Source organism: Necator americanus, chromosome I (assembly GCF_031761385.1).
Source record: "Necator americanus strain Aroian chromosome I, whole genome shotgun sequence".
Taxonomy (NCBI): domain Eukaryota; kingdom Metazoa; phylum Nematoda; class Chromadorea; order Rhabditida; family Ancylostomatidae; genus Necator; species Necator americanus.
In genome coordinates, this window is record NC_087371.1 from 28,923,615 (window position 1) to 28,948,267 (window position 24,653).

At 39.5% G+C, this 24,653-nt stretch overlaps 3 protein-coding genes across 5 annotated transcripts; 1 reads left to right on the forward strand and 2 right to left on the reverse strand.

The window, feature by feature from the left end:
* Window positions 1–256: 256 nt before the first annotated feature.
* Window positions 257–19,636, forward strand: RB195_007169 (uncharacterized protein; the record flags this gene model as incomplete). 3 transcript variants are annotated; one of them, XM_064180661.1, is made up of 21 exons in its annotated part: window positions 257–265; window positions 335–429; window positions 2,360–2,519; window positions 2,591–2,646; window positions 3,408–3,568; window positions 5,956–6,008; window positions 6,088–6,176; window positions 6,228–6,370; window positions 6,425–6,558; window positions 6,619–6,759; window positions 7,428–7,518; window positions 7,579–7,711; window positions 7,791–7,932; window positions 8,007–8,090; window positions 8,185–8,341; window positions 8,446–8,516; window positions 9,246–9,375; window positions 9,439–9,518; window positions 15,697–15,772; window positions 16,619–16,751; window positions 19,516–19,636. In XM_064180661.1, the coding sequence occupies 21 exons, from the start codon at window positions 257–259 to the stop codon at window positions 19,634–19,636; spliced, it is 2,259 nt and encodes a 752-aa protein (XP_064037513.1). The 3 variants fall into 3 exon arrangements, with proteins under 3 accessions (XP_064037513.1, XP_064037514.1, XP_064037517.1); XM_064180659.1 differs by lacking the exons at window positions 15,697–15,772; window positions 16,619–16,751; window positions 19,516–19,636 and adding an exon at window positions 9,580–9,657; XM_064180660.1 differs by lacking the exons at window positions 257–265; window positions 335–429; window positions 2,360–2,519; ... (13 more) ...; window positions 9,246–9,375; window positions 9,439–9,518 and adding an exon at window positions 14,461–14,517.
* RB195_007170 (uncharacterized protein) lies at window positions 12,487–12,855 on the reverse strand (the record flags this gene model as incomplete). The annotated part of the gene is made up of 1 exon (XM_064180662.1): window positions 12,487–12,855. The coding sequence occupies one exon, from the start codon at window positions 12,853–12,855 to the stop codon at window positions 12,487–12,489; it is 369 nt and encodes a 122-aa protein (XP_064037515.1).
* On the reverse strand, window positions 13,077–13,934 carry RB195_007171 (uncharacterized protein; the record flags this gene model as incomplete). Its single annotated transcript, XM_064180663.1, has 1 exon — window positions 13,077–13,934. The coding sequence occupies one exon, from the start codon at window positions 13,932–13,934 to the stop codon at window positions 13,077–13,079; it is 858 nt and encodes a 285-aa protein (XP_064037516.1).
* Window positions 19,637–24,653: the final 5,017 nt, after the last annotated feature.

Below are 24,653 nucleotides of genomic sequence, written 5' to 3' on the forward strand. Positions count from 1 at the left end.
TGGGTGGGGCAAGGGATGAGGCAGTTTCAATTAAGCAGAGAAAAATCGTGGTCTGTAGCGGACGCGTCGCGCTAATTGGATTGAACATAGTTGGTGCCAACTATATTCCTCGCAATTTTACTCTTTTCTATGCTATAATTCGATACAGTTTTCGTTTATCGATTCATTAGTGAGCTTTACGAGAGTTTGACTTGATTTATTTACAAGCTAACAATTTTCAGGTCATCGCCGCTAGGACCCAAGCTTGCCCTCCATCATGAGCACCGTTAGTTCAAGTCCTTCTTTCTTAAGGTCTGTGTAAAATTCTGGGTCTCGTCATAGTTCTTTTTTTCAGATTAATATGAAGGTTCGTAAGTGTCCAACGGACGAATTAGCTGTCACCAACTGTGCCGTGGTGAACAGGGAAGATTTTGACGCACAAGGAGTGAAGTAAGTAGCTTTAAGAAAGGTTTTATTGTTATTCACGTGCGGTTTCACGTTCACGTCCGACTTCTCAATGAAGTCTGGCACATAATGATTAATTCTTATGTTAGTCTTGTATGGCTTATGTTCGACTGTCCTTGAATCTTGGCATGTTGAATGCGTGGCTGTTTTTAATGATTTGCTTCTTCTGTAGCCAAGATTGGTATTAATCTTTGCTTGTTAACAGTTAATCTTTGCTTATTAAGTAAGAAAAGCTATCGCTTCCTTCAGATACTGGGGAAATCAAAGCCATTAGTCACTGTTAGCTGTCAATAAGGAAAAATTATTACTAATCTTAACTACAGCTCAAGCAAATCAATGACAATAGTCGTTATATCCTCTACGTCTTAAAAGGAGGTGTTTTCCATTTCATAATGGTACCCTACTTGGGTTGTGTAGCATTCTTTTATCAACGATTCTTCCATCCAATGCTAAAAATTTTTATGATGTAATAAAACAATTTTTTGCTACTCACTTATTAAAGTTTTGCTTTGCGAAGTCTTCCTGGGGAAGTGACGTTAGTTCCTCAATGAGCCATCGATCGGGCTGCCACGAAAGACATGTTGTCTCTTGGGGATTCACTGCAATTGCTGGTGTGAGCTCTAATCATGTACGCAATCGGATATCTTCCGAAATCCAATTTTTGTCTCTGAAGGGTAAAAGTGCCCATAGTGAGCGTCTACTTTGTGAAGTTTGCGCTCGTTCGGCTCCACTTCGCAAGCACATGCGCGATAAATCTGTGTACAACTCCAGAAGTACTGGCTTAAGCTTATATAGTACCGCTTATGCTTATATAGCTTATATATAGTATAGGGTAAATGGTATCCACAGGGGGAGGGAAATGAATTTAAATGATGAACTGTTCAACAAATTAAAGTTATCACTCCAGATAATGTCAATTATTAGTTCCAATTTTGTATTTAAGCCATTGCACATCGAAGTTTAATTACTTCTTACATGCATTTATATTTTAAACAATGGTGAAACAACGGTGAAATCTAATAAAAGTAAGCAACTTTAGAAACATTGAATCCCTTCAAAATGCTTGTCTTTTCTTCAGGAAAACTCCGGGGATGTAATGTAGTGAAACGAACACCAGAATCGTTCAGACAATCTCAATTACTTTTCAAAAGTTTGGCGTCACCATTCTATCCAGGAATTTGCATAGTAAATGAATAAATATTATTTTTTTGGAAATGTATTAGTTCTTGAGGTTGTCACAGTGCGCAAACCCTTAACTATCGATATATGATCTTCTGTAAGTGCTAACATCTACTCCACAGAGATTAATCCTTTATCGTTTAATTCGATTTCTGGCATATCTCAATATTAGTGGGATATAAAATCCTTCAAAATGTTATGCATATTTATTAACATTCTTACGTTAAATTTTACGGGACTACGATGAAGCTGTCTGCCCGGAATACAAGTTTCGATGCATTCTTTTCCTTTGAAACAGTTTAAATTCGAGTAATACGCTTAAATGCATTTTGCCAGTGTTCGATTCATCTGTTCTGGTTACATTAGGCATTAACCAGTGTCGCATAATGTTCCTCGATGTTCTTTTTTTGGGCAATGCCTGCGGTTTTCAGCTTTTTTTCAGGCAGTCTTGTTCAGGAACTGCCGAGAAATGGATATCTTAGATGTTTTCCTGATGAGGTCTATATTGCAATATTTACTTTTATAGAAAACTGAATTTTTGAAAAAGAAAGCTGGTGAAGTCTGTTTCTGACCACCCTCCTGTAAATGCAATTGATGACATCTTATCTTTTATAAGGCAGTAAACAATAGTCATTTAGAGCCGCGAAAAGTTGTTTACATGTGCAGCGCTTTCCCCACTATTGATATTGAGAAAATACGAAGCGTTTATTTAATATGTAGCTCAACTTTTCTTCAGACATGTGCAGATGCAAACTGGACCTGGTCATCGTTACGTTTTTACCATTCGAAACCATCCATCCATGAGACGTAGCGAAATAGCGTTCGCTATTGCACAACGGAAATGGGCAGTTCTGAGTTTGGATCAAGAAGTACTTGTACAACCTTACGCATTCAGGGTGAGTTTGATGATGCGTTTTGATGATGCGTTTTGATGCATAGTTTGGATAAATGATTTCCTTCCTTGCAGTCTAACCAGTACATTGGTTCCATTACCCTCTCCGCCGACTTCCAATTGAAAAAGAAGTAGGTGTTTTCTGAAAATTCTTCAGTAGCTTCTCTAATAGTGACCTCAATGTTTCAGCGTTTGTATCGTTTAAAGGCATCACCCCACGAATCCGAGGTGGTACGGATTTAAGTGAAGTATTCGTATACGGGATCGTAGATTATGGAGAGAAAGGTGATTCCGTCCATTTCTTTCTAATTGCCTAAAAATGGCCCGGATGATACGGCTTCGGGCGATCGGCGTGGTATTTTCTACAACGAGTTCGATTGGAGCGCACCAGCCTTGTGCACGCGCCGCATCTTCCGGACCGTTTTTTACGTCAATTAGGAAGAAATGGACGGGATCACCCCTCTCTCCATAATCTACGATCCCGTATACGAATACTACACCAGAAATCCGTACCACCTCAGATTCGTGGGGTGATGCCTTTAAGTCGCACACAGAGTTCGTAGCGGGAATTGCGTCGCACACTCACTGCTCTACAATATTGGTGCCAAATGTTGCGCCTTCCTGAGCTGAAAGCGTTATTAGTGTTCACCAATTTGTAGAGCCGCAGGTGCGCACCGCAACTCCAGTCGTGGACCCTACGAGTAGTCTTACTGTTTATCGCTCTTTGGTTGGACTCATTCCTCATGTCCGCTGCTTTTTTTTTTGTGATAATATTTGTTGTAGCTTTATTCGGAGATTTTTTCGGCTTCCTAGTTACAGACCTTCACTTAGACCACACCAATTCTATAGCAGCATTTTCTTAAATTCAGCTTACTGCTGCACGATTTTTCAGTGTCACTGCCGAGCCGTTGAACTCCGATTTTATGGCTCGTGAATTCTCTATTCAGTTTGGAGGAATGGCCTTCACCAAGGGCGAGCTCCTTGTTTTTCAATTTACTGATCCAGAGAAAGGGAAAAATTTCACATTGTCTCTAGTCGTCAAAAATATTGAAGGTTGGTTCTCGCTCATTTATTTATTTGTCAGATGAGGAATTTATGGCAGATTCGATTCCTTTAGATTTTCACTTTAAAATTCAGCAGACGTGGTGGCTAGTTGCACGCTCTATGTGCCCCTGATTTTGTTTGTTTTATGAATTGCAGCGCTTTCATGCGTTTGTATTTATTGAAACATAGTGCACGCGTGCGGAATGGAAAGTGATGAAGGCTTGGCTTAAAGGGAGCATACCAAAAATCTGATGTGATGATGGAATCCACGGCAAAAGCTAGAGAATTGCAGGATTAGAGGTGGTTCCGCTCATCTCTCCCTAATTTCAAAGAATGGCGTGGGAACCGCTTTGGTTCCTACGAGAAACGTTAGAACGCTCCTTTAAGTATACGTTCTGGTCCCTATTCATAGGTTTCACATGAATAGGCGGAAAAGAACTCACTGGCTTTCAACCGCTGCGCAGCTGGATGCGGCGCGTGTACAAGTGAGCGTTGCAAGGGACCGTTGCAACCGGAATCGTGAAAAACGGAGTCTTTCACGGCGTTTTTTCTCCACTACTATTAGGGAGAGATGAGCGGAACCACTCCTGATCCCCAAATCTACGACCTCGTATAGTTTCCAATCGGAAATCCATACCACGTCAGATTCGTGGGGTGATGCCTTTAAAGGCAGCATGCCACGGATCTGACCTGTTATGGATTTCACATGGAAAGCTTTTACATACAGTGTCGTAAATAGCGGAAAACCAGGTGGTTTCGCTCATCACGGCCCGGAAGCTGCCATTTTTTTTTACGACGGCTTGTATTGCAACGCGCCACCCTTGTGCACGCATCGCATAAAAGAGCGAGCCTTCGTGGATTAATAAGGTCTTCTCACCAGCCTATTCTAGTTAAACTAATGAATAGACTGCTTAGGGGAACGGAACGTGTACAATAGAGGCGCGTTCTAAAGTACCTTTCTAACTAAAGCGAATCCCTTGCCGTTTTCTTACGATGATTAGGAAGAGATGAGCGGAACCACGTGGCTTTCCACAACCTACGACCTCGTATAGAAACTTTTCATGAGAATGCCACGTCAGATTCGTGGCATGCTGCCTTTGAGGCATCTCTGAAAATTGCTGCCGGTCGGAAGGAAATTTGGGTAACTCGGGTTCTTGATGGAATTAACTCCACAGAGTTGCTGAAGAGCTCACTGAAATGCATTACTCGCGCAAGCTTCACATGCTGTCGAGATCGCCATTTTGGAAATTTAGGGTTGAACGTTGTAAAACGTGGATATCTGTGAGTGATTAATCTGACAATCCTTATTTACAGTAGAAAGTAAAGAAAATAACATACCACAAGGTCTCATACTTTCTTTTTTTATTTGAAATTTAATTTTTTGAAAACTTTAGTTCAATTAATCCGAGGTGGGAAATTAGCGTCCAAAATGGGAGAGAAAAACAAATTTTAGTGTTTTCTAATATGTCCGAGTTGTTGATTTAGTTTAGTTGATTGTGCGCAACTCATGACGATATTTGTCGCATTTAGCTACGCTTCAATGGTTTTTTGTCTGAATTTCTGGAAAGTCAACTGAAGCCAGGTTTCCTATAAGGTTATGGAAATTTTGAAGCCTAGGGTAATTAGATGGAATTGTTTTCCGAATGGGAGAGTGGAGAGTTATTGCTAAAACATTTTCTTTGTTTTTGCTGTATTTCTTGCCATTGGCATACAACTTTTTCTTGGCTGACTCTTATGTTGATTACAGTAAAAAAAAAGTCGGGGGCGTTTGAGCAACTAAATTTTATGGTCCTGAGTCGAGTTGCGTCCTTTTTACAGTCTTTTCACCGTACGAGGATAATATTGCGACCAATGATTAACTGCACACATTGTTTGTTGTTTGGTTATCGGGTCTCAGGTTATTGTAAAATGACATTACCGTTTTTGATTACAATACCAGTTTCTTTGAATTATAACGAAAAAATGATAGATTTCTTCGCTGCGCCCTATAAACACAACGGAAACGAAATCAATTCTAACTAGTGAGAGTAAACAACGAACTACTGAAAATGGACGAAAAATAATCTAGCTGCCATAATAGCTGGTGATTTATCAAAGCGAAGGGAGGGAAATCAATAGGACTAGCACGGAAAAAGACTGCATTTGTTTCAGGGATTTCATCCAGAGCTCGGTGCGTTAACACATTCTTAACGTAGAGTTGTAATGCCCGATTCTGAAGAAATGGCTGGAAATGATGAGAGAGAGCATGATTTTTCTCACTAATAAAAATGGAATTATACACAACTTTTAGTAGTGTTATAATGAGATATTTGCCGACAGTGATTCTTAAAATAGGAGGATTCAGCTTCCGCAGCCAAGATTCCATTTTTGACATAGTCTCATCAAAGTAATTGCAGGTATTGATATCAATGCTGCCGCTTCTGGTGATGAAAAATCTCGTCCGTTCCCGGTAAGTTCCAAAAGCTTCCTCCTATCATCTGTATCTTCTATCTACTCATAATTATTCAATAGCTTAGTTTTCTCTTCAGATTGAATGTGGACAACTTTTGCCAAATTCGGCCATAATTTTTGACAAAGAGGAAGGATCTCAGATAAATCTAATTGGAAAGAGTAAAGGGTAAGTTTTTATGCGAATATTCACACTATGTGAATTATAAATTAACTTCAGAAAATCCGCATACCGTTCTATAATAAATCCCGATTGGGACTTTCAAAAGATGGGAATCGGTGGTTTGGACAAAGAGTTCTCTGGAATTTTTCGGCGAGCGTTTGCGTCAAGGGTGTTTCCTCCAGAGTTCATTGAACAATTGGGTAAATTGTGGTTGCTGCAATCTTGATTATGTTCGTTATGGTTCATGCTTTCAGGAATGAAACACGTACGTGGTATACTTCTTTTTGGACCTCCTGGTACAGGTAAGACACTGATGGCTCGTCAAATTGGTAAAATGCTCAATGCAAGAGAGCCAAAAATTGTGAATGGACCACAGATCTTAGATAAGGTGCTTCAACGTAATAGTAGTAATTGAATTATTAAGAAGAATTCAAAACACCATGTTTAGTACGTGGGAGAGTCAGAGTCGAACGTGCGTAAACTGTTCGCGGATGCTGAAGAAGAGTGGAGGCGATGCGGTGCAAATTCTGGCCTCCATATAATAATCTTCGACGAAATCGACGCCATATGCAAGCAGAGAGGTTCTATGGTAGGGAACTCCTGTAAAATGTCATTAGCTTCAAAATGCACACCTTCTCTACGATTTTTTTAACCTTTCGGAACAAACAGAATTCACGGGTTTTGTTGTTGTTGGTAGAAGTATGGCTGTATCTTGTTGTAGAAGTGAGATGATCACCTTTTTTTCGTTGCACGCTTTGAGGAAAAACCAGTAGAGCTTTGCAGTGCAAGTGGATTGAAACATGAGAAATCCTTAAAGGCATCACTCTACGAATCTGAGGTGGTACGGATTTTAGATGGAGTATTCGTATACGGGGTCGTAGATTACGGGGGCTTTTTCCTAATTGTGTGAAATTAGCCCGGAAGTACGGCTGGAAGGAGTTCGATTGGAGCCGTCCACCTTGTGCACATCTTCCTAATTCGGCTTAGGAAAATGGAATACCCTCTTAGATCTACAACCCGTATACGGATACTCCACCTGAAATCCGTACCACCTCAAATTCGTGGGGTGATGCCTTTAAAGTAATTTGCTTCGTGTATTTCTAAATGTCTGGAATAGGACCAGTTCTATGCGCAGAGAAGTGCTCGTTATCTGAAGAAAAGTGCTTGCATTATCTCCTTTACCACATAATATTACCATTATCGAGCAAGCAATTAGTTTCCGCCAAATTTACTTTCCTTGGAATACGCCAAATTCAGGCTGGGTCTTCTTCTGTCCATGACACTGTTGTCAACCAGCTGCTTTCCAAGATGGACGGTGTTGAGCAACTCAATAATATCCTAGTTATCGGTAATGCTCTTGTTTGCTAAGTAAATTATTCTTAATTTTTCTTTTAAAACGTGCTTGTAGGTATGACAAACAGAAAGGATATGATTGATGAGGCTTTGCTTCGACCAGGACGACTTGAAGTTCAGATGGAAGTCAGTCTTCCGGACGAATTCGGACGTTTACAAATATTGAAGATTCACACTTCTCGAATGCGGTACTGATTTTTTTCTTTCACATAAAATTCTAATGATATATCGCTAGTTTCCAAAAATGTTTCCAAAAAATCTTCTTAGGGAGTACAAAAAGCTTGATCCGGAAGTGAATTTGGAAGATTTGGCTAAGCGCACTAAAAACTTTTCTGGTGCTGAAATCGAAGGTTTGGTGAGAGCAGCTCAATCTAGCGCTATGAATCGTCTTGTAAAGGCTGGTGGAAAGGTATGGTCGTCTGTTTTTCTTTCGCTACTACCATGGAATATTATTTTTCTTTACTATATTTAATATTTATCTAGGTCCAACTCGATTCGGATGCCATCGAGAAACTAATGATCAACGCTGCTGATTTTGACTATGCTCTAGAGAATGATATTAAGCCGGTCAGTCATAAAGTCTCTATTCTGAGTCTTTCGCTAGTGAAGTCTTGTTTTTCCCCATTAATTCTAAAGTACTTTTGCATAATTTCTTCGTCAGGCATTTGGGCGAAGTGACGAATCCCTTGAGAAATTCCTCAGGCGAGGTATGGTTGTTTGGGGTAGCGAGGTGACACGAATTTTGGAAGAAGGTGCCCGTCTTGTTGAGGAGACTATCAACCCAGACGCTGGAGGATTTGTTACTGCCGTACTTGCTGGTGCGAGAGAATTGTTTGCTTGATTTATTTTCACCTTCACTTTGCTCTTATATAAAAGTGCCGTCACCAAGTATCGATGTGCCAGTTTGATATTCCTGTTCCAGGAGCTCCACGAACCGGAAAAAGTTTCCTGGCAGCGGAAATCGCACGAACATCAGATTTTCCTCTTATAAAGGTACTAATTTTCGTGCTGATTAATCAGTACTAATTGGAGTAATAAGAAATAATTAAATTTCTAGTGTTGCTCGAAGTTTACAGCCTTTAAATCTTCAAAAATTGTAGCTCAGATTTCAGCTTTTATATTCAATAACAAAAAGAATTTTTGTCGAAGTGAACGAGAATGTAGCTTTCACTTCGCGCATAGCATATTTTTGTACAGAACCAATGTTATAATCCGATGTTTTTCTTAAGAAGAGTTTTGAAGTATTAGAAGCTACTCTTTTAAGAAGAGTTTTGACGTATTAGAAGCTACGGAAGTCTCTCGTTGCACTTCTCTGTTCCCCGTTTTTTCTTTCTTAGGAACCCTTTAAATGCATTTTTCTCCATTTGGCTGCTATCTAACACTTGGAAGTTTACACTGGGTACTTGAGGAGCGTAGGTGGGTGAGTAGCGCGTTCAAATCGGTAATTTACAAGGATACATTACATGTTTTGGAAGCAAGCAATGCTCTAAGTCACGCGTTTGATTAAACATTCCCGTAGAGTTTTGAGCATGTACTGTGAGATCTTGCTAAAATTTGTACATTTTCACCTTTACTGTGATGTGATGTAGACGAACATTTCCCATTTTGAAATCGTCAGAGACGTACTATTGTCTTTCCGAAAAGTAACTTTTCATTAATGTGGTGGTCAACTTGGTGCTATTGCTGGTCTCATCTGCTTTTCTTTGATAACTGTTATTTGAGGTTGTGTCTCCCGGTGATATGGTTGGTTTCTCGGAATCTGCTAAATGTCAAGCGCTTCGGAAAGCTTTCGGAGATGCTCTTCGCTCGAAATTGAGTGTTCTCTTGATAGATAACATAGAAAGACTGCTCGGTAAGAAAGAAATCACAGAAGTTGACAAGCTTTCCGTCAAAATCTCTTATATTCACGTTTCAGATTACTCTCCCGTTGGTCCTCGATTTTCCAATCTTGTACTACAAGCATTACTTGTGTTGCTGAATGAACCTCCACCTCCGGTTAGTTGGTTTGCTATCTAAGAAGCTTTTGAAAACGTTTTTCTTACACAACTTTATGCAGCTACATCTTTATATTTCCATTACTCGAAGCGCTATCTTTGACTTCTTGTTCGATCCCCCTTTAAATAAAAAGAAATAAACTCTACTCTTCTCTCAACCGGAAGCTTCTGCTCGCTACATTCAAATAGGAGTTTCTACGATCCTTACTTTCCATTATTGAGTTTGTTCAATCTTTGTTCTCATAAAACAGAGACTGAAAGAAAAATTTTGTATCTGTGAAGGAATCAGCTGAAGGATTTTTTTTTTGTGCGTTGAAGTTAACCCAACAGAATGTCATGAGAAATTCAGGTTTGGTTCATATTATGAAAGCGAGCTATGGCAGGTTGATTTGGGGTAAACATGAAGAATTTGGACTCATTCGAGGGTTTTGGGAATCAGAGCTCAGCATCTTTGGATTTAGAAATATTCATAGGGAATATTGAAGTTGAAATTAAATATCGGCCCGAAATTTTGAAATCAGTCTGAATTGTTAAACATATGAAAAATACATCTTGCATGCAGAATGCTTAAATGTTGATAGTTTTCTGCTTTCAAGGGTTAGTGTTATTTATTTATTCATGGGTACACCAATAAGAAATTATGCTCTAGGCAAACAAAATCAGATGAAGATGCTCGGAAGTGCACAAGGCTGGCGCGCTCCAATCGAACTCCTTGTAGAAAATAGCGCGCAGGAACGCTCGAAGTCGTATCTTCCGGACCATTTTTTACGTCAATTAGGAAGAAATGGACGGGATCCCCCCTCTCTCCATAATCTACGATCCCGTATACGAATACTACACCAGAAATCCGTACCACCTCAGATTCGTGGGGTGATGCCTTCAAACGTTTCGAAAGCTTTTGAAGCTTAAATGTTATCAAATCCACGTACGAACTGTTCAAAGTTGTTTAATATTGAGTTGTTCATTTTTTAGAGACAGTTTTGAGTTTTTCCCTGTTTTCCAAAATTTGGTCCGATAAGGAGTCGACTGCTCGAGCTCCTAATGCTGTTTTTGTTTGACCTGTGTACTTTCATTCCCTAATAATTTCGTAATTTTGCAAGATACGTGAGAGGGGGAAGGGGTTGCGACCCATCGTCACGCTTAACCCTGATAATAAATCCGGAAAAGCATAAAAAAGTTTTCTTCACTTATTTCGCATTCATTTCCTACTACTTTCTTCTGTTTCAAAATGTTGGAATAACTTTTGCGCTTGTTGTTATCAATTTTCAATCCTTGAAATATCGATGCTCATTTAACATTAGAAATACTCATTGTGTGATATGTGCCGAGCCCTCCTATTTTTTTTTATCCACCCCTTTCTTCGCGCACCAGTATCAATTTCTATGATGAAGTAGCAAGATACGTGGCGACTTTTTGTCACTTCCTTTCTGTTTATCAAGGGCGAAGTAAAAATGATTTGTTTTTGTTTGTTTGTAAGTCTTCTTGAAGGCTACAAAATGAAGAAACTTCCGCGTGTTGTTCTGAAGGTCATTAGATTCGTATGATAGATTATTTCCCGTAGAGAGAAAGGCAGCAGAGTGAAAAGTGAACACAATAAAATCTTGACCATAAAAAATGATGACATGGTGAAAAAAGTATAATGGTGTGAAGAAAGAAAAATGACCTGACTTGTAGTTTCCTTCTTTTGGCTGCCTGCCGTTAGTGGCATCGGTGCCACAATTTTTTCATGCAGGCGAACTACTTGAAGAAAGTTGCTTGAATATTATTCATTATTTACCGGTCTGTACGTCCGGTTGATGATTTTCTGTGGTGTTCGCCTCGCTCGCCTTCATTGATCAATGAAAATTGTACTGCCATTTTCTGTAAAATTAGAATTGTATTTTTCTAGCAACGCTTTCTTCTTCTTTTTCTATTTTACAATTTAGATGAAAGATTTTATAGTTTTCATTCTATACGCGTCAGTTCTACGTTTGGAGAACATTCAAACTTCAGCTTTAAACACTCTTTCCATACCAATATAATATACACACTATTTGAAAGCATTACTCTGAGAATGAGTTTTCGTCCTGTTTTTTCCCAACAGTTATCACAGAATGATGTTTTAACGTAAAATTATGTGAACAAAATCATCGTACTGATAAAGATAACGTTCCACATCAGTCAGCTACTATTTAAGCAGCTGTTTGCATGGGTATTTCCATTTTCTTTAGAACCCATATTACTAATCTGAGGCAAACGTGCAAGGAAAAAGGTCACGTAAAGGAGTCATAGAGGTGCAACGCTACACGGGCAGTGGTCACGGCTATGAAATTTTTGCAGCGTCTCATTTACCTTTTGCGACATCCACACGAAGTCATTGGGCGATACTACTGCGCCACAGCACACCAATTCAATGGAGTTAGACCCGTCTCACCCAATATATAGCATTCTAACGCTGAGGTACCAGTCCGAAGTCGTGGGACCCGTCTTCACCTGTCGTCTGTGCTCCCGCTGTTCATCGATTTGCTCGAGCGGGCACCAATAATACTACCATTTGTCCTGATCGCACACAAATGTTGCCCAGTGGCGAGGGACTCGAAGAGCATCGTATTTTTCTTTGAAGGACTTCGTAAAGAGGTCTGACCATCGGGTCGGCGGTCTTCCTGTGGTGCGGTTGATGTCGCTCCAGTCGTTTATGGCTCTAGTACAACGATTGTCGTTGAAACGCATCACGTCTACGGTCCACCTAATTTTGCTTTTCTTGGCATATTTAGCAGCATCTCTGATCTTCGATCGGTGACGTAGGAGTGGACTTCGAATCCTTCTTTCACTTGCGTAAAGTGGGCCACTCCTAGCATAACCCTTTCAATTCCGCGTTTTTTGACACTGATCGCATTTTTCTCCTGCTAGCGAAACACCAAAGTTCCTGAAGCGTAGGTCAAAGCAGGAAGAACGGTGGTGTTGTATAGTTGAGCACGGAGCCGCATTTCTTAGTCCTCTTGATTACATCCCTGATGCTCTTGTATGTCCCCTAAGCCGCTCGTTTCCTTCTGCCTAGCTCGGAGGTCAGATCCTTCGTTGATTTCCCGACCTAGATATGCATAGCTGGAACATTCGGATATATTCGCTCCGTTGAGGGGTAATGGGGCACCAAAAACCCATCCGTTCCTCTTGAGCATCGTCTTGTCTAGGTTCAGCAGAAGACCGATTTTTTTAGACGTTTCATCAAATTCGGCCAGCATTCGCTCCGCCTGATTGATGCTTGATGTTATTAGAACGATGTCATCAGCGAAACGAAGATGGTGATAGTCGCGACCTTCAACTTTCACTCCCATGTTATCCCATTCCAAACCTCGCATCGCGTTCTCGAGAACAGCACTGAATATTTTGGGTGAAATTGTGTCTGACGAACTCCTCTCTTCACGACGATTATGACATCATTGTAAAATGTGGAAATTTTCGTCGTGAAATTGGTATACAAATCACGAAGTATCTTTATGTAGGGACGCCTTGGTTGTCCAAGGCCTCCATGACTGCTTCGGTCTTCTTCAAATTGATGAAAGTGAGATACAAACATTTTCTACTCTTGCGATACTTCTATGCGTTTTGAAATCGTGTATAGTTGGTCAATCATAGTGAATCCTTTTTGAAACCCTACTTGCTCGCATGAGTGTCCTTTATCTAACTTTCTTTCTATCCCGTTTACAATTATTCTTGTGAAGAGCTTGTAGATGACAGACAGTAAGCAGATTCGGCGATAGTTGCCGATGTTTTGTGGGTCTCTTTTCTTATACAACGGCACGGTCTTGCTGGTTTTCCATTGCTTGGGAACCTTCCATTCCGACAGATAACGAGTGAAAAGCCTCGCAAATGTGTTGATGAGGACTGGCGGTGGGTACTTCAGATGTTCAGGCTTAATCCTGTCGAGACCGCTTGAAGTACTATTCTTCACCGACATGATAGCATGTCGGACTTCGGAAGGGAAGACCTTTGAAATGACATGTCCATCTTCCCTCAGATGGTGAGGAGGCAAGTGGACGTTGCTGTCGAAGAGATCTAAGTAGAAGTCGTGAATGACCTTTTCCATCCCCCTTCTCGATGCTGTAGGTGTTCCATCTGGAGTCCGGAAAACAGTCGTCATTGTTTTACGATTGGCGAAGTTCCGACGGGCGTAGTGAATGCTCTTTCCCACCTCTGCAGCGTCAGGCAACATTTTTGCTCTTCTCTCTTTGAGATTTTCTTTTATCGCCTTTCTGCAAAGCTTTGCGAGCTCGGACGTGAGTTCTCGGTCGCATGCATCTCGTGCGGCTCCATGCTGATGTATCAGCTTTAGGGTTTTCGGAGACGGGCGTCTCTTGGTAGTGTTGAAACTCTTCGCTTTCGTGCAGTCGTGAAAATGTTCTATATGCTGTTCATATTCATCGTCGATGTTGTCCATGATTGTATCTTTCCAAAAGCCGACAAACGAAGCGAAGAGCTCCTAGTCGATTCTGATAGTTCTGGGAGTTCGCTTTGTGAACTTCGCGGATTTTTCTGCTTTCCATATGAAAGAAAATCTTCCTCGAAGAAGGCGATGGTCCGATCCCGTATAAAACTTTGGTACAACAGCGACATCCGTCAGGCAAAACCTTTTACTGACGATGATGTGGTCAATTTCATTATGATGACCTACATCGGGTGACTCCCACGTCTAGCGTAGAGAGGAGGACTTCTGGAATTGCGAGCTCCGATGGATGGTCTTAATCGTCATGATGAACTCGGAAACCCTCTCTCCCTGCTCATTCCATTGAATGCCGTGGCTACCGATGTAAAGTTCTTTAGGCGTTATTCTGGGGCCGATTTTGGCATTGAAATCACCAATTATGAACTTGTAGAATGTATAATCTTCTCTGTAGAACTTCTTCAAGCCCATATAGAAAGCGTCGACTTCTTTTTCTTTGTAGCTTTATGTTGGAGTGTAGCCGATGAAGATGGTCAAAGTTGGACCATATCTTCTCATCTGTAAACGTCCGATTTGGGTTGTAAGTTATTCGAAAGAGTCTATGTTTATTGTCATACTCGTGTTGACGAGGACACCTACTGTCCTCTACTGTTCTAAGAACAAATCTCCAGTGTCATATACGGCGTTCAGTGGGTGGCGTCGCCTCGTTCCGGCGGTCCGATGACGTCGTACTTAAACTTCCTGGCTTGCGTCATCAGATCTCCACTGGCCACATCCGTTGCAAGTGTATGGGCGATATAAGTACAGATCGTCATCCTTGCCCTTTTCCGTTTCGGGAACCTTCAACACCGTCTTTCCTGACGCTACCGTACCAGGCTTCCCTCCGAAATCGGGAGACTCTTTTTCATTACTCTGTTTTGCATAGAAATTTGAAACCCGTGGGTAGGTTGCAAGCCACTAGTACGATAGGTTTTTGGGAGAACGTTGCGTTCTCCCGGAGCAGACAGGTGGAGCTTATTTGTTGGAGGCGAATACAAACCGCCTATCTTGTACTTCTCAGTCACTTGATTGCAGACTTTTGGCCGGACCGACGTGCGAGATACATTAGTATTATGAGCCGATTCTGGTACAGCAGAAGCGGGCAGTCCATCCCCTGAATCCAGCTGCGTCTCGGTGCAGGTACAAGGTCGCTTTTGGTCCGCGATTAGCCCCCCCCCCTCTATCCGCCACCTGGGGACGCGTCACGTAGCCTCGTCACCCGTCTTACCCCATTTTATAGCTACCTGGCGCCCAGGTACCAATCCGACGCAGTAGGACCAGTTTTGCTCCATTTTATAGTTTTCTAACGCCGAGGTACCAATCCGACCCAGTAGGGCCCGTCCTACCCCATTTTATAACTATTTGGCGCCTGGGCACCAATTTGTCTACATCTCTTTTTGGAATTTTGTTAATTTGTTACCGACACACGCATGCTGGCCGACACACGTGGTAGAATAAGCCCGTTATTATTAAGCATGATCATGATTATTTTTTTTATTATCGTTTGCATTTAGGGGAAAACATGTCTAGCAGATTTGTTACCATTGGAATAATACGCTATAGCTATATATTTAGTTATATATAGTTTAATAATTATAATTAGTTATATGATTTTGTGTAAATGATGGAGAACGCCTCTCCAATAATCTCGACTATTGTGGTTCAAATCTGCATTTAATATAAGCTCGATCAGTCATCAGCTGAGATTTCTTATTTTCAGAATCACCGACTACTTGTTCTAGCGACATCGTCGAATCGCTCCTTCCTTCGAGAGCTCGAATTGATAAATGCTTTTGGTAATTTTTCTTAGATACCAATTTACTTTTTCTGTGTTGTCATCGCAGATGTTCATTTTTTATTTCTGTTGTCGATTCGCTTCGCCAAAGGATTGTAAAATGCAGAACTGTTAGCCTATTAGAGGTCACTGCTAACTGTTCGCGTAAGAATAATATTGTAATCACTCTAAAACCGTAGAGGATCTAGGAGTTCCCTACCATTGTTAGTGTTTACGAATATTTATTTATTCGAAACCTCTATATGTTTGGTATATCATAAACAAAAACAAAAAAGAAAAGAGCTCACTAGAGTTTGATTATAGTTTTGGGGCGGGAATATTGACTTTATCGGTTTACTGGTTTTTTGAAATTTTTCGATTTCTTTATAAGGTTAGGGAAGGTTTGGGTTTCAGCATACGGCGACGGGAAATAATGTAGTTGTCGGTTCGCCTATGCGATGCGAGCAATTCCATTTTGAAATTTAGTTTAGATCTGTAGATGAGAGTGGTGATATCCTGTACATATGATACTATACCAAGTAATTACTATTGCAATCCTGCCTTCACTGCACTGTTGCTTACGAAGCCGCGCAGTGTCGTTTATACTTTCGTATACGTTTCAAAGAAGAATCACAGTGCTACGTAGGGTTCCTCGGATAATCCGAAGCTTCGATCCAATTTTTTACCGCCTTGCTGTTCGAGGATTTTTGTTGCCGCACTTTTTGACCTATGTTCGCAATGTTCCAAATAATGGAACGGTCCCATGCATTAAGTCGAATAGTGACGTGAATTTTCTGTTTCTATGGTTTTTTTTTCTTCATCAAAAGTGAAGGTAATTTATCTTCATTCAAGAACCACCTTTCTCCAGGTCACGTGATTGATGTGCCAGTGTTGTCGACGCCTACTCATATCTTACATGTTCTACAGGAATCAGAGGTTTTCACTAACAATGAATTGGAGAAACTTGCCCATGACCTACAAAATCTTCTACATCAACAAAGGTATGTTAGTGAACACAGTCAATCATAATCAAACTCAAAAGGACAAAATGAAAACAAAATCTTAGTAAAAGAATGAAATGTAAAAAAAAAATTAAACAAAATGTAACAATCAAAGCAAACAAGCGAAGTTCGGCAACTTCTGGCAAGCTTACTAGTTAATAATTGTAATCGGGGTGATCTTATCCGTAACTGTCACTTTCATTTCATAACTCATCAATTATGATCAATCAACACCATACGTTAATTGTAAAAGTGGTACCCGAAACGTGGTACCCGAAACTGCTGCGTTATGTAGCTAGAATTCTTCCTAGGATGCTAAGCTACTTGCAAACAAACGGTATTGGCAACACCTTCGTCTATGTTAGTCAAGAATTTTGGCATTTCTGAGAAAATGTAGAAGGTTTAATCTGGATTACTGTATTGCTTAGTACTTGCCTGCTAAGAACTCCACCGTTGGAATAGTTTTTCCGATGAGTCTTGCCCAAAAGTGTTGGAATGACTACACAGCAAAATTGAAACCTATCCGCCCTACGCTGGGGTGAACTCGACCAGAACCCCTTCTTATCAACTAGGTTATCTGCAACATCACTAGAAAAAAGTGCTCAAAGTTCATTTCGTGACAGTTGTGGTCCTATCAAGGATTCTTTTTCATCGGTATGCTTTTCTATGTGACCCTTTTAGTTTTTTTGCACATACTTCTGTCGCTTCCAATGCAAATTAGCCAAAAACTGCTCTGTTTTCACTCACTGTAGGCCATGGCTGCAACTATTAAAAAGTAGATATTGATATTTAAGCTTATTTAATTATAGGGCGGTTCCTTCTCTCGGATTTATGATGTAGGAAGTATTAGGAGATTTGCATGGGATTTAAGATAGGATCCGCCGTAAATAGAAATCCAAGAAGAGCACTGCAGTTTCTTTTACGGTCGTTTTGTTGAAAAATTCTTGGCTTTCTTGGGACTAAATTCAAATCTTGCTAAATTAACGAACTATGTTTAGTTGTGACCGCTCCTAGCTCCCCATATGAGGAGGAAAAAATTCCGACTGTTTTTGGCAAAGCGCATCCTCCGTAGCCACTACGGCTCGCATCCACATTCGTAGCAGCCAGCTTTTCTCATTCTAGGACATTTGGAATAACATTAAATACAAATCAATTTGAAAACTTCAAGATCCCCTGTGTGGACCACTCACCTATTTGGTAGACTGCTATGCTTGCCCAAGCATTGTCCGTCAAGCTCACATATTTCAAATCTCACCACCCTCCAGCGCATTTCTATAGTGATTTCGTGCCACGGAGATGAAACATTTTGTTTGTAAACAAATGAACTGTAACGATGATTCCACAAAGTACTTAGTAAGGTACTTAAATGTTTTTACTCATATTTAACTACTACAGTCAGTTTAGAACACAAAACATATTCTGCCATTGGCGTATCTCGCCCATGGTAAAATTGCGGAGGTATGGAAGTAAGTAGTTACGGGAGGAAGCGCGGAACTTTGGCCCTATTTTCAGGGGACGCATTTGACAAACTCAAATTTTTGATAGCAAATTTGAAACCAGCTTCTGCTTAGAGCATGCTTTAAATCAGCGGCTCGTGGGCTTTCGATTGCTATTTCTAAAAGAAAAAAAGCAATTTTGCCCACTCTCAAGAATAGTGACGGTTTTCGACGGAAAAGTCTGTCAGGAGCTGATTTTTGGGTAGAAGTTAGCAGTTGAGGTTTGCACAAATATCATAACAGAAATGCGTTACCTCTTTCTGCATCCGCAGATATTGGTGGGTTGAGTGCACCGAACAGAGCACTTTACTCAAGGGAAAAACCTGCTACTCATACTAAAGATGGAATGAAAGCGCATGTAGTGTAAACAGGTGCTCCGTTGGGAAAAACTGATCAGTCTGATGCTCTTCTGCGTTCGGGAATTGTGAAGTGGTCCACGTTTTCGTTATGATATTTGTATTGTCCCGAATGATATCTACGTATCATTGGCGGAAATTCAAAATCGAGAATTCTCCCAAATTCTGGCTATCGCAGCCATCGAAGGCCGTCGCATACAATACGATAAATATTGAATGCGCTAAAGATAGAAAGCAGATGACAAGGACTTCTCACGCAAATTGTTGTGATATTGAATGATTGCTGTAGTTCGTGCCTATCTCAAATACGATTTTCAACGGGTGGATTTTTGAAAAAAAAAGGTTTTTATTGATCAAGGATATAGTCTCCATTGTTCTTTGCAACTATCTTCCTCTCAGTCATCTCCTCAGCTGTAAACTTTGGGTTTTGTTCCATTAAAGTACAGTATCATGATATCGTGATCAATGTCGCTACATATTTCACTGTCTCTTTGAATATCAGGCACGAATTTATGCATATGAATATGAATATATATATATAATAACACGCAAAAAATATGAAAATACAAATAAAAACAACCAATATTAAGTTAAAAAAATACGTATGAAATTCAAATAAGAGGATAAGAACACTGACTTGAAACATCGGCTAGCCCCTGCAAGTCATTGTATAGGTCAGTTATATGTTCGTAAATCACAAATGATCCTGAATTGAGATGAACGTAATGGCGCATCCCAAAGCGGATTGACTAACGCCAGACACTTTAACCTTCATAGTTTATATGAACTTTATGCAGTATTTGAATTTTTGTAGTCATTAGAAGGGGCCATTAGAAGAGATAAATTTCCATAGAATTCGAATCAGATGAAATTTTTTAGTCTATCATAAACTAATATTGTGACTAATTTCAGCTATGGCATTGGTATCAAGCGTCTATTGGGTTTGATTGATTTCTGCCGGAAGTGTGAAGAAGGATACCGAGCTCAGATGTTGTATAATAAGATCGAAGCTATTGCAATAGGTGTAGAATAAGTGCAGTGTATTTTTTCGTAGAAGCACAGTGTTGTGTGAGAAAATCGGTGAATGAATGTAAGCGGAGCCTGCTGTAGTGCTTAAAGAATTCGGTCAACTGGTTTACTTTGTATAAAACGATACTTTAATCGCTCGACTGTCAATAATTAATTTTCGCTTATCATAATATGTACTTGTAGTTGGTAATAAGTTTTTGATAGTGCTGAATTTTCGCGGCATACCAGTCTCTGCTTTTGACAGTAATATTGGCAGTATTCACAGCTTTACTAGTTCATCGGCATCAAGACATGTGTTTCCCGTGCGTTTTCAGTCGGACCACTTGTTTCGTCACTTGGAGAATCCGTCCCGTTCTGTATTATATTTACTGATCAAGAACGTAATCTATTTATTTACATTCCATGCAGAATTGTTCTATTAGTAATTTATCTCGTAAATAGTGTTAATCTGCAATTGTATCTGATTGATTGATGGATATCTGGAAATAGTGTTGTGCATATGTGTTCATTTAATAATTTTTGATTGGGATGTGCAATTTTCTTTGAAATCAACAATTATGTTGTGATACGGAGACTTCTAATCGAATAAAATGCATGCCATTCTGTTCCAGTCATAGACATATTCGTCGTTGATCCCATTTATGGATTAACTCCATGAGGATTAACATTGCAAAAAGTGCTCGAAATGGTGCTACGTTCCGCCTTGTAACTTAAATCAACTTAAATTGACCTCAGGGGTTTTCCTGTCCTGATAGCGTAGCGTAAACGTTCACATTTTGTTGCACTTCTTCACCCTCATCTGCTGCTGTACTATTTCGTGACCGCTTTCCGGTTTTGGCTAAGGTTGGTCTGTGCTAGTCGGTGCCACCTACTACGGCGATCTTGTAACAGCAAAGTCGAAAAGAAAAACTTGTTGCATACTCAACAGCTGGAGTTAACCATGCGGCGATGAGTTAACGCTATGAGGGCGTTCAAAGCCACTACCGTAACCTAAGCGTTAGAACTAAACAACACCTCCTGCATGATTCGACTAAATCTAGTGAAATGTGCAATATAATTAGTAGGAGTAGAGAAAGCGACGGGAAAAACTGGAAAACCGTAACCATGTAGTGGTTACACGTTTTTAATCCAGGATCACATCTACATAGAGGATCCTTCCGGTTTCTTATAGAAATTATTAGTAACGGCATGCTCTTCTCAAGTTCTTCAGAGATCAGTCACGTATCAAAAGAATGCTAAAAGGATATTCATCGTTTGACTCGATCAGCTTTTTAATGGTGTTAGATAATGTGTAAAATTGCGTACACGTAAACTGGTCGAAATTAGTGAAAGTGTCGAAAACACGTTTCGTTTATGAACTTAACTAGAATTTCAGGTTTTGCAAGTTTTTCATTGTTGCCTCTAAAATCGCTTAAACTAATGATTGCAACTTTCACTGATCCAGAATGTATGATGTAGAAAAAACAGCTAAAACCGCATTACACAATCCAAAAAGAGTTTCGCTTTCGACGATGTGATACTTAGAGAACTGAAATACTTTGGAAAAAAAAAGAAAATTTATTTAAAAGTGCATATGAGGAAATAGAAATAAACAATGAAAAGGTGCGTAGGTTAAACCTTAGTTTCGACTTTTTTTGATAATTCAAAATAGGGAAGGGGAATATCGTCGGTTTACCAGCTTGCTTTGAATAGATTGAAATACATAGAACTGGTATTGAAAGTAAATATGACAGTATCCTAGGAAGTCCGAGAATTTTTCACTGTGCAGTACTCTCGTGTTCTTCAGAATGTATTTTTTTTTAAAGTAGAAGTTGCTTTTTTGCTTCTCGTCAAGCATTATCGGAGTTCATCGTTCCGGAGTAATCAGTTTTATGCGAACTACTTTAAAAAAAGGAAGCTTTAAAATTTAAAACCATTTTAAAATTTAGAAGTGGATATGTGGAAATAGATATAAACAGTGAAAAGGTGCGTAGGTTAAACCTTATTTTCCACTTTTCTGATGATACTTAGAAAGCTAAACCAGTTTGAAAAAAAAGCACTTTGAACTATTTTGAAAAAAAAGTCAAGTTTAATCAGAGCTCTTATTCACGAAAGAACAGAAGGATCCAATAAAAACTATGGATAATATTCGGTATGTAAGACTGCAAGACTGACTAGAAAAACAATAAATAAAGTAAAAAAATTTAAAAAAGGAAAAAAGGATAATATCTAACGTATGATATGTACTACAGGAAAGTATATCAGAAAAGAATAAAGCGATTATAGGGAAAAGATCACCGGGGAAGTTTTCTGGATTTTCTGACACTTTTCAAAAGTTTTCACATTCACACGTGTATATGTTAAGTTACAGTGATTATCTGTTTACGGTTGATCAGTGCCGTATCTTTTCCTATGTTGCCCTCGTAAATCCGAGCAAATTGGTTGAAATATAATTGACAAGTGATTAGAATTGTAACATAAACATTTCCTTGGAGAATTTTTAGAATTCATAGACTTTATAGAATTATAGAGATTCATTTGGACTTATAGAAAGGAGTAAATCTATAGAAAGATAGTTTTTAGGTGGATTTCAAAAAAATTGTGTGTTAACAGCATTATGAGTAGAATATTTCAATTATCTAATCAACCGTCTAATTATCACTTAGACTTCTATTTCCTTAGAGAAGTGAACTTGAACATTTCCTTGGAGAAGCTGTAGAATTTATAGAATTCATAGAATCCATAGAATTCATAGAATTATAGAGGTTCATTTACATTTATAGAAAGGAAGTAAATTTATAGAAAGAAAGTTTTTAGTTGGTTGAAAAAAAGTGTGCGTTAATGGGATTATGTGCAGAATATTTCAATTAAATGACAAAATTGTACCAAATTCGTCAAATATTGGCCTAGAACGTCGGGAAACGTATTAGTATGTGAGGCAAAAATTTTGCATAATAGATGCGCACTAAAATCAGTAGACACGGACAAAAATAATTAGGAATGGAGCCGACCTGGTAACGTACGATCCTTTTAGATAGGATCAGATTGATTTCTACATTAACAGAAAACAGTAAAGTTTTTTATATCCACGTGTAAAATTCGTTGGATGACCTTTGTATCAGAATGTGACGGCGAAAACGAGGTTACTAAACCTAGATTTATTTTGCGCAAATGATATCCTATTTGAATTTAGGATGCATGTTCCCTTATATCACACTTCTTGTACTGTGAAAGTCAATTCGATTTTCGGCAAAGTCTGCTGTACTTTGGATTTTTTCTTCGTGCGCTACTTCGTAGAGCTTAGCCGCGCTGTCTGTTAAAGAGAAAGTTTTCAAATTAAACTGAAAAAATTCCTGATCACGCATACGAAGGACGTTGTGCGAGAACAAAATCCACTAAAAAAATCTGTCCTTTAGGATCCGATACCCTGTTCAGGAAAATTCATATAATCCAGACTAGTGAAAGATTTTACAGCTTCAACTCGAAAGCTTGCTTTCTCAGCTAGAAACTTATCTAGGACTGATCTCAATCCTGATAAATTGCTGTTTCTCGTTATAATCTTATGTAATGTTTCTCGTTATTCTCTGACTCAATTCTGTTTCCTTTTTTCTTCTTTTTAGGTTTACCATTGTTGTATTTGAACAAATAAATAAGCAAATAAATAAATAATCAAAAAGCTGCTTTTTGAAAGAAGAAAAATTGTGGTCAAGTGCATTACAGCTCAGAATGATCAAATTGATAGATGGAAAGAGAGCAAGAAGGGTGCTGTATAAAAAGTGAGAATGCTAAAGAAAATTCTTGCATGGAATAGCGTCTTCTTATTGTAGCTCCTTCAGTAATTCATCTTTCATCCTCCTATATCATGTCTTCGTCGCCTCCTTATATATGTACTTTCCTGGTTTATTTCAATTTGCTTTATTATTTTTGTAGAAATTTACAGTGTTGGAAGCCAGCTGGAAGTTATGTGTGACAGATATATAGGCACAAATATGGAATAAAAAAATTTGAATTTTTCTTCGCACAGTTCACCTGCCAGTAAAATCATTCATTCAAAAAAAGGTACATGCTATATTTGTTCCGAATCTCTCCCTAAGCGAGCAAACCGATGAATAGTTCGGATATACATAGGGGTCCACGTCACAAAGAAGCCGTGCGAGAGAAGCTTCTTAGCAGACAGCTACGACCTTGATCTTTGTTACCGTTAGCGAATAGCGGCTATGATCCGTCGTCCAGGAATTGGATTGTTTCACTCAGCGCAAATCGGTCCACAAAGCTATCCGCAAGAGTTTCCTTCCCATCCGTATCCGGTTCATTCGCGCATCTCATCTTTTTCGTTTTACCTTTTCGGCGGTTCCTTTTAGGGACATCCGTGCGAAGTTCTGTTCACCTCATTTTACATTTTTCGGATCTATATGTTTTCTTTTTTTACACAGGAGGTTTTGTTTTGGCAACTTTATTCGTTGTCTGACTTTTCGACAACCTTTTCGACAACGTCTTTATCAAAGCTGTGAAAATGGTTCGAGTTTTTTGTGATGCTATCCAAAGATCCCATCGAACTCCTCCTTCCTCGTTGCGAAGCCTCGATTTCGCTCTAAGTACATCAGCAGCGAGGACTTCAAAGAGGAAAATTAACTGATCAGTCTTCCCGAGTCGTACGGAGCTGCTTAACCTCAGATTATCGCCAAAGGCGAATTGGATCTTCGCACAGTGCAGTATCCTCAAATATCGGTATCTGGATAATGTTAAGGAACTGCATGTGGGGAATTTTTATAGTTCTTAGAGCGTTCGGAAGGCCATTAGTAATACATAAGCGCTCATTTCTGTCATCCATGGATGGATTGGATGACGGAAATCCTGTGTGTTTCTAAGGTTTCTGTTTTTAGCTTTGTTCTGCTTCCTTCCTAGCAAATTTTTTGCCTTAGCGAACTAATATCGTGCACTTTTAACCTCATTTTCAACATGTTTCTCATTCTTTTGCTCCTTAATGGTGTCATCAAACTTTCATGCCTTTTTGCCAGGTGGCACATGAAGGAAGCCGTATT